This window comes from Falco naumanni, chromosome 7, assembly GCF_017639655.2.
Source record: "Falco naumanni isolate bFalNau1 chromosome 7, bFalNau1.pat, whole genome shotgun sequence".
Lineage (NCBI taxonomy): Eukaryota > Metazoa > Chordata > Aves > Falconiformes > Falconidae > Falco > Falco naumanni.
This window is the reverse complement of record NC_054060.1, coordinates 45,492,294-45,508,856: the sequence shown is the minus strand read 5'-3', so window position 1 is coordinate 45,508,856 and position 16,563 is coordinate 45,492,294. Positions and strand designations below refer to the sequence as shown.

General features: G+C 53.0%; 1 protein-coding gene across 1 annotated transcript in view; it reads right to left on the bottom strand.

The window, feature by feature from the left end:
* The window catches only part of ALX4 (ALX homeobox 4), a 39,710-nt gene that overhangs the window by 2,254 nt on the left and 20,893 nt on the right, over nucleotides 1-16,563 (bottom strand). The window contains exons 2-3 of the mRNA XM_040601947.1: nucleotides 8,032-8,342; nucleotides 189-317 (exon numbers count right to left, since the gene is read on the bottom strand). Of these exons, the coding sequence (XP_040457881.1) occupies nucleotides 189-317; nucleotides 8,032-8,342 (440 nt within the window). The remainder of the gene's footprint in view (nucleotides 1-188; nucleotides 318-8,031; nucleotides 8,343-16,563) is intronic.

The following is a 16,563-nucleotide window of genomic DNA, read 5'->3' as shown; positions in this document are numbered from 1 at the left end:
CTCTGCTAAATAGCTCCTGGCCCTTCAGTCCTTGGCAGTATAGCCCTAGCCCTGGCTCTCCTGAAGACCTGCATGAGGGCAGGCGGATGAACCCAAGAAGCGAAGCATCACTTTGGGGGACAGGGAGCAGAGGTGGTGTGTCCAGCAGGCATTGGGACAGATGGGCCAGGGCAGGGGGATGCACTCACCTGGGCATAATTCTCAGCACGGGTGAGCAGGGGCAGCTCGTATGCAGTGGAGAAGTGGGTCCGGACCTGCTGCATCTGACCAAACCTCTCTCGCTTGCGCCATTTCGCTCGCCGGTTCTGAAACCACACCTGGGGAGAGGGCAAGAGGGGGCTGTGAACAAGGGGAGCTGCCAGCGGTGGCTGGGAGCCTGGCAGCCCCGAGGAGCCCACTGGCAGACAGGGCTTCACCAGGTGGGTGGTTGTGAACGGCACAGGGCAGGGTGCTGCCCCCCACAAAGCCCTGAGGGGAAGCAGCGGTCCTGCCCAGCATCCCTGGGAGGGTCTGGGGTGAGCCTGCACTCCCAAACCGGGAGCAAAAGGCGCTGCCCATCTTTCGGTGTCCTGCCTGTCTGGGGACATTCACAGCTCTTGGTTCCCACAGCCTGGTTTGCCCTGGGATAGCTCACCCTCCTCACACCCCTACATCAGCATTACCCAGGCGCTGCCGGCAGCTCTCGTGCCAGTCTCAGTCAGCCAGTCTCAGACGAGAAGTGTGAATACATTCGTGTGTGCTGCTGCCAGGCTGAAACCAGCAGTGCTGGGGCTTTCCCCTGGCCTGATGCTGGCTATGACAATGCCATTGGCTCAGAGCTTGCTTTTCTCACTGAGCTCTGTCTTATTTTTCTTAACTGTGAAAAAAAAAAAAAAAAGGCACGACACCCTTTCCCTCCTTAGCTGCAGGAAAGGACGTGTGCCCTTCTACAGCATTGCATGTCCTTTGCTTTACACTGAGTTTTCTTTGCAGGCTTTGCAGCTCTCTGCTTCACAGTGCTGCTCGGATCCCTTCAAGGCAGAGGAAAGACCAAAACTCTGATTCTGCTCTTATTTTTACTGGCTTGACATCAGTGTGGATTATTGCACTGTTGTCAGCACCATTGCTCCTGATTTGCATCAGGCTAAGAGAGATCAGAGCCTGGCCCAGTGTCTTCAAAGCCTCTTGAAGCTTGTGAGTCAGGGAAACACATCAATCAAGAGCCGCTTTGAAGGCATTGAGAGATGCAGGCGATCACCAGGGGCTGGGTTGTGCAGGTCACGCCAGTGCATGAAAGGAGCAGTCCTAGAGCTGCTGAGTTCTGCTTCGAGTTTTACATGGTGACTCACGGCGGGAGGGGGGAATCGCTAACGAAAAGCTTGGCTCTACCTGCGCCTGGCCGTGGGGCAGCTCCGCTGCTTGGCAGGCAGCTCGGGAAACCAGACGCTGTGTGGGAAGCTCATGTCTCCAGAGGACAGCATGGCAAGCTGGGCACTTGGCACAGGGTGGGGTGGCAGGCTGGCTTTCAGGGGGCATGAGAGCAGTTTTTACAGCCTTTACAGCCTACATCAGTACAGCTAGAAGCTGCTACAGGGAGAGACAGGACCGAGGGTCTGTGATTTCTGGTCTGAGCTGATCTTGCTTGTGCTGGAAGAGTCGTTTTAGGGTCTCCTGCCTCATTTTCCCCCTCCCTGCCATGCAGGCAGCCTTGTGCTGGTCTCTCACAGCTCCCCGCTGCGGCCAGCCCCGTGGTACGAGTGGGTAGCTGGGTCTGGCCACGGGCTGCTTGGTGCAGGGTGTGGACAGTGCAGCACCCGGGCATGTCCTCCCCATGTGGGCTGTGGATGGTGTAGGGTTTAGTTCCCTGCTCCACAGCCATGGCAATGCCACTGGCATGGGTCACCCACAAGCCAGCCATACCCAAAGTAGCACCCTGATATTAACGCCCCACCCCAAACCAAACACCCTGTGAGGATTTTCAGCCAGTGCAAAAAGCACCAGCAGAAAGGTCCCAACTTTACCCCAGCTGAGCACATGCTGTACCCAAAGACCATCCTACTGGAGCAGGTTTGATGCCCCAGGCATCTGTCTGCTTTTCTTCTACCTCTTCCTGGCACAGCTGCTCCAGCCCAGCTGCAGGCCAGTCCCAGGGCTGGCCCAGATCATGCTGCTTTGATCTGCAGATTCAAAGTTAGTGGTGGTGACCCGGTTCCTCCTTGGGCGGAGGAGGCCCTGCTGTGCACAGAGGGGTGGAGAGCAGGTAGGGAGCAGAGCGCTGGCTGTGCGTGAGGCTGGGGCGAACATATGCCAGGCATATGCGGCCGTTCCCCGGCTTGGTGAAGGCACCAGCTCGCCTGCCCACACACCTGCACTGCAGCGCAGGGGAGCCTGCCTGAGCATCCCGCCCGGGAGCAGGGCGGCCCAGCACAGGCTCCCACAGCAGTGCCCAGCTCTGCAGCGTCACCTCCAAAGCCATCAGCGTGGGATTTGTGCGCTCGGCTTTCCTGGGGTGGTACAGCAGCTGCCCTGCCGGAGCCACAGGGAGGTTTCCTCAGGGCCAGACGAGGCAGAGCAGGGTCTCCGGCACAGGCTTGTGCTCTGCTGTTCCTCATTTATGCATTGGATTGAATGGGCACTGACAGAGCAAAATGGCTTAAACTGGCAGTTCCTGAATTGCAATCCCCACGTGACCGGTGGGCTGGGAGGCTGTGGCAAACCATCGCATTAGGCTGAAAAAGAGGAGCATCTTCAGTCAAAGTGCTGATGCCGGGGGCACTGGAGACACTCTGAGGGCTGGCAGTGATCCACTGCTCCAAAACACTCGTGACAAGGTTTGAACCACTTTTTAAAATTCTTCTTTCTTCTCTGGTCCAAGTCCTTTTAGGCTGCTTGGTGTCCTGCAGGCAGGTTTCTCCAGGCCTCCACTGTGTTCCAGGGAAAACAGGGCAGGCAAGACAATGTATAATGCGAAGACGTCAGGAAAAAAAACAACTAATCCTAAGTATTTCCTCAATCTTAGAAACCACCTGCTTTTAAAAAGCAAATCTAAAACCCAGCAAAAGTCCATTTTTCTTCCGTTGCTTGTCACCTTTCATCAAGAGAGGCTGCTATGGGATGAAGATGTGACAGCGGAGGTTGCAAGGGTTGGTGCAGCACATCCCCTGGGGTCAGGATGGGGTTCTTCACCCAGGGATAAGCAGTCGCTGTGGGCTGCATCTCAGTGTTAACAATTAGAATGGGAGTGTAGGGTAATGTCATGTATCTGACTCCTGCAGACAATGCTTTGATAAGGCCTGACGTACCAAATCAGCCCTATAAAAAACTACAGAACTGAAAATGTTTCATGTCTCCATAAACATTCAGCCATATGCTGGTACCTAAATCCATATGCATACACAGCTGATGTGCTGCAGGGGGTGGAGAGGCTGGGAACGGCCTGAGACAAAGAAAGCAGGAGGCTCCTGGTGGCTGTCTTGCTGCTGCTACCCTGGCACCCGGCTGGAGCTGCTGGCCTGCCCCTGCCACGGAGCCCCACTCGCCCTGCACAGGCTACGGGCAGCCGGGCTGAACTGGGACCTCACCCAGGCCCCTCTGGTCATGGCTGGATAGCTGGGGACTGCATTGCTGCATTTGTCCTTTCTCCAAGTGAAAAAGGTGATTTCCCCTCCCTCCTGCCCACCCCAGTGCAGTGGTGGAGGGTGAGGCTGGCCCCTGCACTAGTGGTGGTGGGCTGGTGGCAGCCACAGGGCTAGAGCCAGTGTGGTGCCCCACGCCCTGTGCTCAAGCCCCCCTCACTGCATTGCTGCCCCGACGCAGACAAGAGCTGGCTGCCACATTCAAGCCTCTCGCATGCCTGCTCTCTCCTGGCAGCCTCACAGCATCCATTCTCCCCATCCCTGCCATCCAGTCCTGCTGCCCTCCTGCTCAGCCTCCATCTGTCTGTCTGTCTGGTCTCCAGGACTCTATCCCTCTGCGAAAGGCTGGGCTGTCTCCCCTCTTCCCAGAGATGGCCACCAGCCCTTTGCTTTCCAGCCTGAAGAACAGAGCCAGAATTCATCCTTGAGCACTGAAACTGGACACCATTTTATCAGTGGCCTGGAATGGGAAATTGGAGCCTGGGATGAGAGAATTGAATAACTCGAGCTTGTTTTCATTTCATGTTTAATTTCCTGCAGGCTTAGCTCAGTCTTTCCGCTCCTTCCACCAGCCTCCCAGGGTTTTATAGGGGGAAAGGGATCAAGATATATTACTTCTTGCTTTGCTTTTTTTCTTTTCTTTTTTTTCCAAAGCAGTGATTTTGCTACGGTGGAGTTTGACACTTCCCTCTCACTTTCAAGCCTCCGACGCATCACAGGGTCACCACCAAAAACATTTCATTAATGGTCCCAGCAATCATAAGGCTGGCTTAGAGGGGGACTGGCTGAGGGTTTATATTCCCTGGCTGTGAAGCCTCCTTCCAGCTCCATCTCTTTCTCCTCTGCCACAGGGCAGGCCAGGAGGCAGAGATGCTCACAACTCAAGAGAGATGAACAGCCAGGGCCAGGCTGACATGGGGGTGTGCATGCATGCAAGGGGAAAGAGCCATGTGTGAATACATGTGTGTGTCTACCACGTCTCTCCAGTGCCACTGCCTCAGATACCTGCTACGGCCCTGGATGGGCTGGAAGAAGCTCAGGCAGTTGCTGCTACTGAGCAGGAGCTCTTTCTGGAGGTCTGCAGCCCCAGACACGGAAGAGGAAGAGAAAGGAACAGGATATGCACGCTGTGTAGGACCTACATGAAAGCAGTGCCCACTGTGCACCCTTGCAGGTTTGTTTCTGAGACCCAGCAGCCTCCCCCTGGCTGTGTGGCTCTGCCTCTGTGCAGGGCTTACACATGGCTCCCACTTTGGAAAAAAGGGACGAGCAGTAGCTTAGTAGTACCTGGCAACAAGGGGCCAGGTTGTGGTGGGCAGGCAGGCAAAATGTTGCATTGCATCACAGGGGAAATGAGCTTTGGCATTGTTGAATACCAGCACTGATGGATGGAAACCAAGACAGGCAGAGAAATGGAGCAGGAGAGCGTCAGGCTGCAGGATGCCACCACTCCACAGACAGCACAGCCTGCCCCACGCATGCTGCTGGCATGAGCTCTTCTCCAGGCACCGGGATCTCTGGCAGCTATTTCACTAATGAAGCGTGAGCTTGGGAAAGGGGTGGAAGAAAAACAGAGCTGCCACTTGCCTGTCTGGACTCCACATCTGCTCCTGCCTGCAGTGCGGTGGCTGGTTGCGCTCCCCAGGGAGCCAAGCCTGGCTAGAGGGGATGACCTCGAGCCAAAAGTTGGCTCCAGCTGTGGGAGGGAGCATCATACCTCAAACATGCTGGGTGCCTCACCTTCCTGCTGCTCTGCTTTGCTTAGTTCAGCATTGCAGGCAGCTGGAGCTGGCCTCCATGAAATCATCCCAGGACTCGCCATCCCTTAGAGGACCATACCTCCCCTGGAAGAGGAGTTATGCAGAAGGCCCATGGGGCTTCAGTAGGTGTGTGTCCAGACACCCCACAGCAGCCAGAGCCCCTGCCAGCTTGGTGGAGGGTCTCTGAATACGCAGTGGCCACTTGGCTTGCAGGAGGAAAGAAGTAAGGCTCTCATGGCTTATTCCACCCTCTGCCTTGGCCCTGGTTGGGCCCTTGCAGTAGGCTTTTGCTTTGCCATCAGTCACCTGAGCTGTTGCCCCATGCCTGTCCACACACTTTGGCCGTGAGCTGACGGCCCTTGGTACTGCAGTGATGGCATGAGGAGGCCCCCACAGAGCAGAGCTGCCCAGAGGGGTGGGAGGCCAAAGGCAAGCTTAAACAAGCTATAACACAACCCAGAGCTGGAGACAGGCACTAGGTGATTCACTAAGGCCCCAGCTGCAGACGCCTCCCTTGTGCGAAGCATAGCCCTGTGCCATCAGCAGAAGAGTCCTGTGCCACTCCAAGCTGTGTCCCCATGCCCCCTGGGGGCTACAGCCATCGCGCCAAGGCTAAGCAGCTTGCTAGCTGGCAGCCCCAGCCCCCTGGGGACTTACATGAAATACGGGCACCCGGGGTGCCCCTGAGCCTACCCAGCCAGCACCCACAGCGCTTAGCATGAGCCTGCTGATTCTCGCTCTCCAGTGACAGGGAGTCTGCATTTCTACCGATGGCACGGCAGCCCTTCGTCACAAGGCAGTGGCTGGGTGCCAGCCTGCAGCCTGAGGGACAGGGTCCTTCCTGGCAGGGCTGGGGGAATGAGTGAAATGCAAGTGCTTACCCCTTTCACCCCGGGGTAAGTGCTCGAGTAGCCAGACCACTTAGACAAGCCCTTCAGCCGCTCCATTACATGAGCCCTGTCATCGCTGTCCCAAGCACGAGCTGCACTGGCGGCTGCAAGAGGAGAGGGGCTGTTCTCAGCTGCCCGTGGTGGTGGGCTGCTGGGACCCTTATCTCAGGGCAGAGTGGAACTCCCAGGCTGCACCCTCCACATTTCCTCCTGGCTGCCTGCGGAGCCTTCAGCTGCAATGTTAGCCAGCAGTGAAGTGGGGAAAAAAAACCCGAGACTGTGGGTTCCACTTGTGAATTGTATCCGCCCTGCCTGCCCTGGCTCTGTTCGCCAGCCCTGCTTGCTAGCTGCACACCCTAGCTCAGAGGCGAGCGGGAGGAGATTACCACCCTCCAGCACCTCATTTTCATTCCTGAGCGAAAGGAATTTCATGCACTGGACAATCAGTAAGGCGATGCCGCTCATGGCCCCCCAGGAGACCCCGTCAGCACTTGTGATGTGTCCCTGGGAAATCCAGGGCTTCATCAGTGGCAGACGTAAAGAGCTGACGGTTGTAGCGCTGCCCTCTGCCCATCCCGCAGCGCTCAGCACGCTAGGCACAGGACCAATGGGAACCACGCTGCTTTCCGCTGAAATGCAGCCGTGTCCAGCCTGAAGAGAAACAGCTGTGGGAAAGAAGAGCACACCAGCCCTACAAGCCAATTTAGGCAAGCAAACAAGAAAAATCCTGCAGCTAGTTGAAAATGGAAGCAAATTTATAGACTAAAATTGACTTTTGCAAGGGTGCTGGCCCAGCTACTTCAACTGTTTGCAACAGCTACTTGTAAAGGTTAGAGAGCAAGTCGGGATGCCTGGGACCCAGGAGTCTTCCTGCTGTAAGAGGTACAGATGTCTCCACGTGCCAGCTATTCCTGATGCTAATGCAGGTTCTGGGGGGTGGTAGGCTGATATATATACCTGCAGACAGAAGTCACAGGATTAGCTAGGCTGGAGAATGAGAGCCTAAGCTTCAGCAGGACCTTTGATGGCCATAAAGTCATGAGCTCTGGATGTCCACTCCAAGTGATGGTGCTCCTTTTTGCACATTTCTGAGCTCTGCCAGGCCTCCAGTTTAACCCTGACTCAGAGTGAAGGGCAGCACTCAGGGAATCTTTCACTCCTTCCATGTGGGGTTTGGCTCTGCTGGACCCCCAGGTTATCTTGGGGGAGCAAGTTCATGGGAGCTGGCACATGGGTGGGTGGAGGCAACTGAGACTGTTGGGCTCTGCCGCTTTTCTCAAGGTGGTGGGAGCACCTGTTTGCTCCAGATCACCAGGCTTCGTGCAGTCTCAGCGCTTGCTTGGCCAAGCAGACAACAAGAGCTACCTCTCCTGTATCACCTCATGCTCTCTGGTACTGAACAGGTCACCTCCACATCCCCATCTTGCCAAAAAGAATCCATGCTGTGGGAAAGCTTGCTCCCACCCAGACTAATGAACCTGTGTCCCCTGCTGAGTCTCCCAAAGAAAGTAGTGATCATAATAGTTTTATGTTGGTGATGAGGCTTGCCAGCCTGCTGCCCCACCAGCTCATCACCATGGATGTACCTCCCCGTCCTGTCCCTGCAGCACAGGCTCTGGACAGGGCTCAGCTGCCAGCAGGCTGGGCAGGGGCTGCAGGGGACCTCAGTACAGCAAGGGACAACAAATTTGCAGGGCTCATGGTTTCATTCCCCAGAGAGCAGGGGCTTGTTTGCAGCTCGCCCAGCCCCAGGTCATCCCCCATTACCTGTACACGAGCCTCGGTGAGGTCTGTCCTCATGGCTAGCTGCTCCCTGGCATAGACATCTGGGTAGTGGGTCTTCTGGAAAACCTTCTCCAGCTCCTCCAGCTGGTAGCTAGTGAAGGTGGTGCGGTTCCTCCGCTTTTTGCCCTTGTTGCTCTCTGAGTCGGCCTTGTCCATGGGGCTGGGGAGGTCCGTGCTGGCCCTGTCCTGGGGCACTTTCACCCCACCCTCCTTCACGCTGAGGTAGCTGCTGTCCATTCCCGAAGGGTCGGAGCTTGGCTGCAAGTCAGCCTCTGCCAAACTGCTCTCCTTGCCTGTTGGGGTGGGAGGACAGGGAGGGGAGAGGAGGACAGGTTTGAGGAGGAAGAGAGAAAGAGGAGACAGGTGTAAATCTTTTGACTGATTAATTGGTTCAACCAATTAGAGGTAGCCACAGCAGCTGGGCAGCAGTCCCCAAACACAGGCAAGTGAGATTGACGGCAGCCCTGGGTGTAGGAGAGCTGCTGGGTTCAGTTTTGGAGGTGTTGGAGTTCTGCTCGGGGGTGGCACAGGCAGCTGGCCAGGCTGTATTTAAGGCAGGAGGTGGCTGTTATGGTAGGGGGAGTTGACAGCCTATGTGTGTCAGCATAGTTGGGGAAAGGGAGGTTGGGATGAGTTCTGCCAGCTCCTCCCAGTCCCCTGCCAGGAACTGGGTGGAAAGATGAGCCTGGCACACCCATGTGCACGCACCCCAGCAAGACCCTTCTTCACCCTCCCACTGCCCACAGTGGGACTGAACCTTGCAGAGCACTATGTTCCTTGGTCCTGGCCACAGGAGAGGTCTCTGAGGGCAGAAGGGACCAAAACCCAGGCCTTGAAAGATGGTGCCTTGTCACCAGCTCATCCAAGCTCCCCTACTGAATAACACACAGTAGAAAACCAGGGATAGAGAGCAGCCACGCATCACGCTCCGTGGGCTCTGTTTTCTGCTCTTGCATCCCCAGGCAAAGGTGGTGTGTCAGCAGAGGTGTTCCTGACTGATACCCCACAGTCACCCCCACAGCCTTCAGCGAAGACTTTCACTGCTTTTGGCAAAGAGGCTGTGAATGGTGCTTAGTGCCACAGAAAAGGCTGGTGTGAGACACCTATGGAAACACTCCAGCCTGTGTGCGGGGCAGAGAGAATCGAGAGGAGCCTGACAGCAGCCTGGGCAGCTCTGCCTGCCCTCAACAATTCATAATTAACGGTCCATGATGTACAGGAGCAGTATGGCAAAGCAGGAGGTGGACATTTCAACCACTGCAGTGAGCTAGTTCCTCTCTAAGGCTTAGCAGCTACAAGTAAAACCACCTTGAGCATCTGTAACAGAGCATACGCATCCTCAGGCACAGACACTGTGATGGGCTATCCTCTCCTGCCTCCAGTAACAGTGGTGGCCCCTTCATTAGCAAGAGTGCTGCCACGCCAGCAGGACCCTGGTAGGGACCCATGGCAAGGGGCTGTGGCTCTCCCTTGCCTGCTGCTGCTGCTTTGCGCTGCAGGCTGTCCCAGACCAGAAAAAGGGGGATTTGTGTGAGTGACTGGCCCACCTGACATAAGCTGTGCAGCCCAGTGTCATGCCTGCCCACCCACATTTCTGGCTGGTATCTTTGGACAAAAAACATGGTAGCCCTACTGCAGGGTTTAACCTTGAGCCACTACACCGGGCTCCTAAAAGTCCAGGAAGGAAAGGGTGTGGTGGTACTTCCTATCCGTGCTCTCCTTACCAAGCCAAGATCATGCCAACTGGCTAATCTTTTTTTTTTTTTTTTTTAATTTCACATTAGCCTATTTTTAAATGTTCTCAGTCCAGGATCAGTCTTTCTGGGAGACTGATCTAGTGATGTCCCCACTGGGAGCTTTCCCCAGCTGTATCATATCCAGGGTCATTAATGCCAGCTCAGGCATCTTAGCCCATGTCTTTGGAAATCCCCATTTTTTTCCAGCACTCATCCTCATTACAACATCCTTCCACTTAGTTCACTATATATTTATAGCTTAGCCCTTCTGTGAATGACTCTGTCATGGCTTCACAGCCAAAAGCCCATGAGTGGGCTTGTGAGAAGGTATATGCATCCTTGCCCTCTTCTCACTCTCGCAGCTGAAAGACTGCATTGAGGTGATTGGGATGGAAACAGGAGGATGAAATGTAGCTGTCACCCTCTGGCAGGAGATCAAGGAATGCCCAGGTTTAAGCTTAGGAGGATGAGCTATGAAAGGGATTTGAGAAAAAAAATGTCAAGTTAGTATAGGGAAGTCGAAGGCACACTGGTGATGAAGGTGGCCCAGATGCAGGTGCTATCTGCCACTACCACCCTACTTGTTTTCAGATTTATTGCTTTCTCTAATACTGTTCCCTCAGGCTTTCAAGGGGCTCCCTGTAACGCTCAGCAAAGCCTTACATTGTCTATCTCAACTCTCTTTGCTTTGATCCTTAGGAACATTTTGCCAAGATTTATGACCCTTGGACCCTGGAACCTGTGTCCAGGCCAGTGACTGCCACCCTGCCTCCTCTTTGCACCTGCACTCTCAGACCAGCTGGCCTCCTCCGCCACATCCTGGGAGATGAAGGTTGACAGACCCATCCAAAACAGGCTGGGACAGTGCCCTGCCCCACAGACTGCATAAATCATATGCTTTGGCTATGATATTTATAATTTTGAAAACTAATGATAATAAAACAGTTCCAGAAAATCTGCAGCAATGGGTTACCACCTATGAAAGTCAGTAGAGATGGAATAATAAATAAAGGTTTTCCAGGAATATTTTTTCTTCCTTTCTTTCTTTTTTTTATTTTTTATGATGTCAGGAAGCTCAGGACGTTTCCTCCCTGTGCCTTTGTGCTGGCTGCCTCCCCAACACCCAGGTCACCTGCGACTCCAGCAGCAGCAAGCACAAGATCTGAGGCTTTTCATCAGGAACTCCTCTGCTGTTTCTTATCTGCTTGAGTGGCTCAGCCAGCTGGGGAAGGGTCTGCATGAACACACACACACACAGAGCAGCTCTGGGTCTCATCTAATTTTATTGACTGCATAGCTCAAACTGCAGCTGGGAGCTGGGCCCAGGGTTTTCAGCAGCGATAGTTATCTCCGCCACAAGCCATCAGCCCCAAGGAGCAAGCCACTGTCCCTGCTGCGTAGGCGGTAGGTGTCCCTGTGCCTGCCGGCTGCCAGCCCAGAGCCTCCCTTGCCAGCTCAGCCACGCCGCTCTCCTGCTGCAGCAGACATGGGCTCCTTCACCTCCAGCCCCTGTGGGCATGGGCAGGGATGAGCTGTCACTGTGCAGCAACAGTGGGATGGAGGCAGGGAGCAGGGGCAGCAGCATAAGGAGGGGATGGCGTGCATCCACCCTCGGTTGAGCATCCCAAAAAGTAACTCTCATTCCCTAGAAACAGGCTCCCTGGCCTCAAAACAGTCATGCTAACTGCTGAAGTGAAACAAATTGCATACATCTGCATATGGATATGCCCAGACTTCCTGTAACTGGAGATGGCCTCAAAGTTTCAGCGCAAAGTTTGGGGTGTCTGTTTCTAATCAAACCTAGAGAGACCTTGAGTTACATATTGTGAAGATCTCCATGACAAGGAGGTTATGTGAGCATCATCACACCCTCACAAGCCCAACAGGTCCACTTGGTGCCTCCTTCACTGCTTATGAGTCTGTTCTTGCCCTCATAGCAGTAGAAGGACAAGTAGAAGTAGATTTGCTGGCTTCCCACACTTATACCCGGCTCTCCCAGTGCCTTGGCTGCCTGCTAGACCATCAGCATTTCTAAGACCTTCCCTGTGTTAGTTGCTGATGGGCAGGGACAGCCCAGCAGAGCTGGGCACTTGGGCCATGAGCATCACACTGCTCCTCTTTTCAGGCAGGAGAGCTGCCTGCACCCCCAGTTCACCTGGAGGGGATATACCTTTCCAATCTCACCATGCCTGTTCTGGAAACCCCATGGAGGAGGAAAGGGGTGCAGGAGACACAGACCATTCTGCACACATGGCCACGCAGCGAACCCCCAGGATGGCCAGGCATCACCCTGCTCTGCTGACACCTTCCTGGAGGGAATGGCCATTTTAGCCATGCCATCACAACATGTGGATTCACAGCTTGTATCTTCTTTGTTCCCAAAGTGTGCTGTTTTGGAAGGATGATGAAGTAAAATATTCACTACGTACAATCTTATCCGTGAAATTTAATTTAGAGCAAAGTCAGCCTGGTGCATCCACATGTCAGGTTTGGGCCCAGCTTCATATAATGGGTCTCCTTTGCACAGTACGTGCATGAGAAGCCCAGCCACAGCTCCTTCACAAGAGATTCTTTCACATACATCCTCTGATGGCAGCCCCACAGCCTACAAGGCTGCAAGACAGCTACATGGCCAGCAAAACCCAGGGACACAGCCGGCACAGGGCTGTTTCCCCCAACGCTCCAGGCAAAGAGGCCTGCAGGATCTTGGCATTGCTAATGTACTGCTCTGGTGGCGTTTCATCCAAGGTATTACGGTCTCAGTGAGGAGCCCCACACTATCCCAGCCCCAGGGAACTCTGAGCACAGCCCTGAACGCTTGGGCCCCTACCAGCACGTGGCAGCTCGCGGAGGCTGCCTGCTGGCAGCTGACCCAAGTCCAAAGCACATGGCATGGGTGACACGTGGCTGCACCTCTTTCCTCCCACATTAAATGATGTAGGGGCCTTCTGCCCTCCTTCCTAGCTGTGGGCACAGTGGTTTTCTCCTCTGCCCACCCCCAGATCCCTATGGCTTCCTACACTGGCCATTTCATGGTGCCTCTCCCTGCCTGCACAGCTGCAGTCTGACTCTTACTTTTCATAGTAGCTATGTTTAAAAAAAAAAAAAAAAATCCCAAACCACTGAACCTCTAGTGCAGATGTTTAAGATGACTTTTTAAATCCAGTTCTGGCTCTTAATGTCATCCTCTCATCTCTTGCTTAAATATCAATGCTAAAATTTTGCCTAGGTAGGATTTGGGCAGTGTATTCTATACTTCTTACCAGAGAAGATTTGCCCCACAGCCCAGCCAGCACACCTCCAGGACTTGGCCAGCCGTAGTAACCTTATCCAGTCCTTGTGATCTTGCCTTAACACATGCTGAAGCCATTATGCTTGTTCCCAAGTTGCCTGTTGCAGCCTTCTGCCTCCTGTCTGTCATTGAAGCCTAGAAGTCAGCACAAGGCTATCATTTTAAAAATATACACATTTTGGGTCATATAGGATAAAATGGAGAGGCTTGATTTTAGACATATAAAGGCCCAAATCTTTACGTTTATTTCTGTTCAGGGAGCCAGTGCTTTTGAAGCTGACAGATGTAGCGAAGAGTTTAAAGATAGAGAAAAGACCCACTATTTTTTAGCTGAATGTGGCATCCCTGATTTTCTTAGCAATGATCAGATACTTAAACACACATTCACTCGGGTCCAACTGAAGTGTAAAACAGGGCAGCATCCATCTTTTAAATGCAGGTGGTAGAAGTCTGCATAAGACACAAGCCAGTGGCATCATCCTGGAAGCTGCAGTTACCCTTACTGCTAAGCAGAAACTGGTTGGAGCATCTGCATTTCAACTCTGGATAAGGATGAACACATCACCTGTGTCCAGTCTACCAGCAGTTCCCTTGCATTTGCATAAAACAGAGCTGGTTCCTGTATGAAAGCACATCTGTCCATCTATCCCAGCCAGGGAGATCATTTGGTTGATCCTGCAGAACCCGAAGGAAGGCTGGAACATAATCTGGGCAGCTCCTCTGCTCACAGCGTTGCATGCACTGACTTCCCATTGTGCTGGGGAGACCACTGCATGAATGTGCTCATCTGTGTGGGCACCGGCTGTCTCTGCTGAGCCTGACCTGTTGGCACTGGTGCCCTGCTGCCTGCAGCCTCCTGAGGCTCTACAGCAAAGGGGGGATGTACTGAGATCTGTGGACTAAAAATAGCTATGAAATACCTGGCCACCTTGGAGAGCTAATTACAGACAGAGCTGCAGAAAAGCCTGCTTGTAGAAAGATGAAAGGAGGAGAGGAGCATTTCTTTCTACTGTGCTCCTCCTGGCAACACCTAGGGCTCCTCTCCTCAAGAAGAGACTTACTTTTCTGAGCAGAGCATACAGCAGGAGTGGTGCTGAGGCCCGGAGCAGAAAGATCTCAAAAACTCCTGTTCCTGAAAAGCAGCCTGGGGGCAGTGCCAACAGTGTCACACAGCGCCAGTGGGTCCAGAAGCTTTCAGTGGCCCTGCCAGCAGCAGATGACTTAAGTCACTGGCTCTATCTCTACTCTGTGTGCCCCAGAGATGCTTCCCTGGGAGTCAAAACTGCCTCAGCCCTGGCTGCACTTCTCTTGTGCCTGGCTGGTTACACTCTCCCAGAGTAAACCACTGTGTGCGTCTGGGGACAGACAGCTTGATAAATATTAACTCTAGTGCTGCTAAGAAGTTTATATCACAGCAAGCCTAGGGAACGTGTCCGTGTGTGTCTGCGTGTGTGTTATTTGTTTGTGAAAGTTGCTGTTCCTTTTGCTTTTTTTCTGAACTAGTGTTTTTTTTCCAATACAAACATCTGCTTTCGAGGGCACATATTGCTTTGTTGTCTGATTAGCTGAACTCACACACCCTGTGGCTACTTGGGGAGAGCTCAGTATTGTCTGCACAAATGCAACATGCGCTGCTTGCTCCTCTTTCATGTTATTTAAAGGACACTAACAAAACTGGCTTTTACGTAAACAAAGCAGTTCTGAAAACTCTGCATAGAAGCTGTGGCTAGAGTAAAAAGGCACAGTTTATGCCCCAAGTCTTTCTTCATGTGGCACATTCATTTGAACAGCAGGAAAGAGCTGACTACGAATTTTGAAGGCACAAAAAAGTTTCTAGCAACCTGCTGTAATTGTAGCTGACTTTCTGGCTCTCAGAATACCAGCTAAGAAAAGAGAAAGAGCAAGAAAATGTACTGCCATTTTCTCCACAGGGAGAAAATGAAACTGCTCAGTTGCATACTACTTTCCTCACTACTGAAGGCAAAAGAAGATGATTGTTTATGCCAAATATTCTGGAGCTGGGCATCTTGGTTCTCTCTGATGAACCCATGAATCTCTTTGTGACCTAGCTTTTTCCTCACCTGAAGGTCCTCAGTGGCCACAGGGGACGACACAGTGCTTTGGGGATGTGCTCTTCCACGCTAGGACCAGACACAAGACGGCTTTTTAAGTGACAGCAGAGGGAGGTGACAGTCACCTCTGCGCAGCTCGGGAGCAGCCAGTAGATTCAGCAGATCCCACACAGGCAGCCCCAGGCACAGGGCTGAGGGTGGTGTAGGTTTTCAGCATGCCACAGAATCACAGAATCACAGAATCACAGAACAGTCAGGGTTGGAAGGGACCTCTCGAGATCAACTAATCCAACCCCCTGCTAGAGCAGGTTCTCCTAGAGCAGGCTGCACAGAGTCGCGTCCTGGTGGGTTTTGAACGCCTCCAGAGATGGAGACTCCACAACCTCTCTGGGAAGCCTGTTCCAGTGCTCTGGCACCCTCAGGGTAAAATTTTTCCTCATATTCAGATGGAATTTCTTGTGTGGCAGTTTGTGCCCATTGCCCCTTGTCCGGTCACTGGGCACCACTGAACGGAGCCTGGCCCCGTCCTCTTGGCACCTGCCCTTAAGATATTTGTAGACATTGGTAGGATCCCCTCTCATTCTTCTCTTCTCCAGACCAAACAGGCCCAGCTCTCCCAGCCTTTCCTCACAAGGGAGATGCTCCATCCCAAAGTCATCTTCGTAGCCCTCCGCTGGACCCTCTCCAGTAGTTGCCTGTCTCTCTGGAACTGGGGAGACCAGAACTGGGCACAGCACTCCAGATGTGGCCTCATTAGGCTACGTGCAAAGTCTTGCTCAAAAGTTTGACAGTCAAGATGGGTCAGCTACTGCATTTTAAAATGTCTCTTTTATTTCCCACTGTAGGCATGTCACAAACAGCTGGGAAATAATTGTGGGTTTCTGCTATGTCCTACTTGTGTCTCTGCCTAAAACAGTGTATGTGAACCAAAAGCCACCTAGTACTTCTGAACTGCTACATCCACAGTGCTTGCCTGCCAAGGAAGATGAAAGAGGCAGGCAAGGATCAGATGGGGGCTTGAAAGGGCTTTCGGTTTCCTTTTGGCTCTGAATTTGATACCTTTTGGATAAGTAGTCTCCTCCTTCCAAAGCAATTCTGCATTGCCTTGCCATGGCCATGATTGCCCGAGAGTCTTGGTTTTTCCCAAGTTCCTCAGAATCAGATGTAAGCACCTAACTTCTCTGAAGACTGGGTTCAACACTGAATAAGACAAAATATGGGAGCTCATAAAGAAAAAAAAATCAGCATCACTAATATAGAACAAAGTATTGAATAGGATCATCTCAGTTGTAGACTCGTACCTACACACAGGCCAGTAGCTGTTTATTGGCAGTGAAGTCCAAAAGGGTCCACAGACCTTTGGGTAAATGAAAGGCAGAACAGGCAGGTCCCCATCCTGTTTGCTGGACACTTT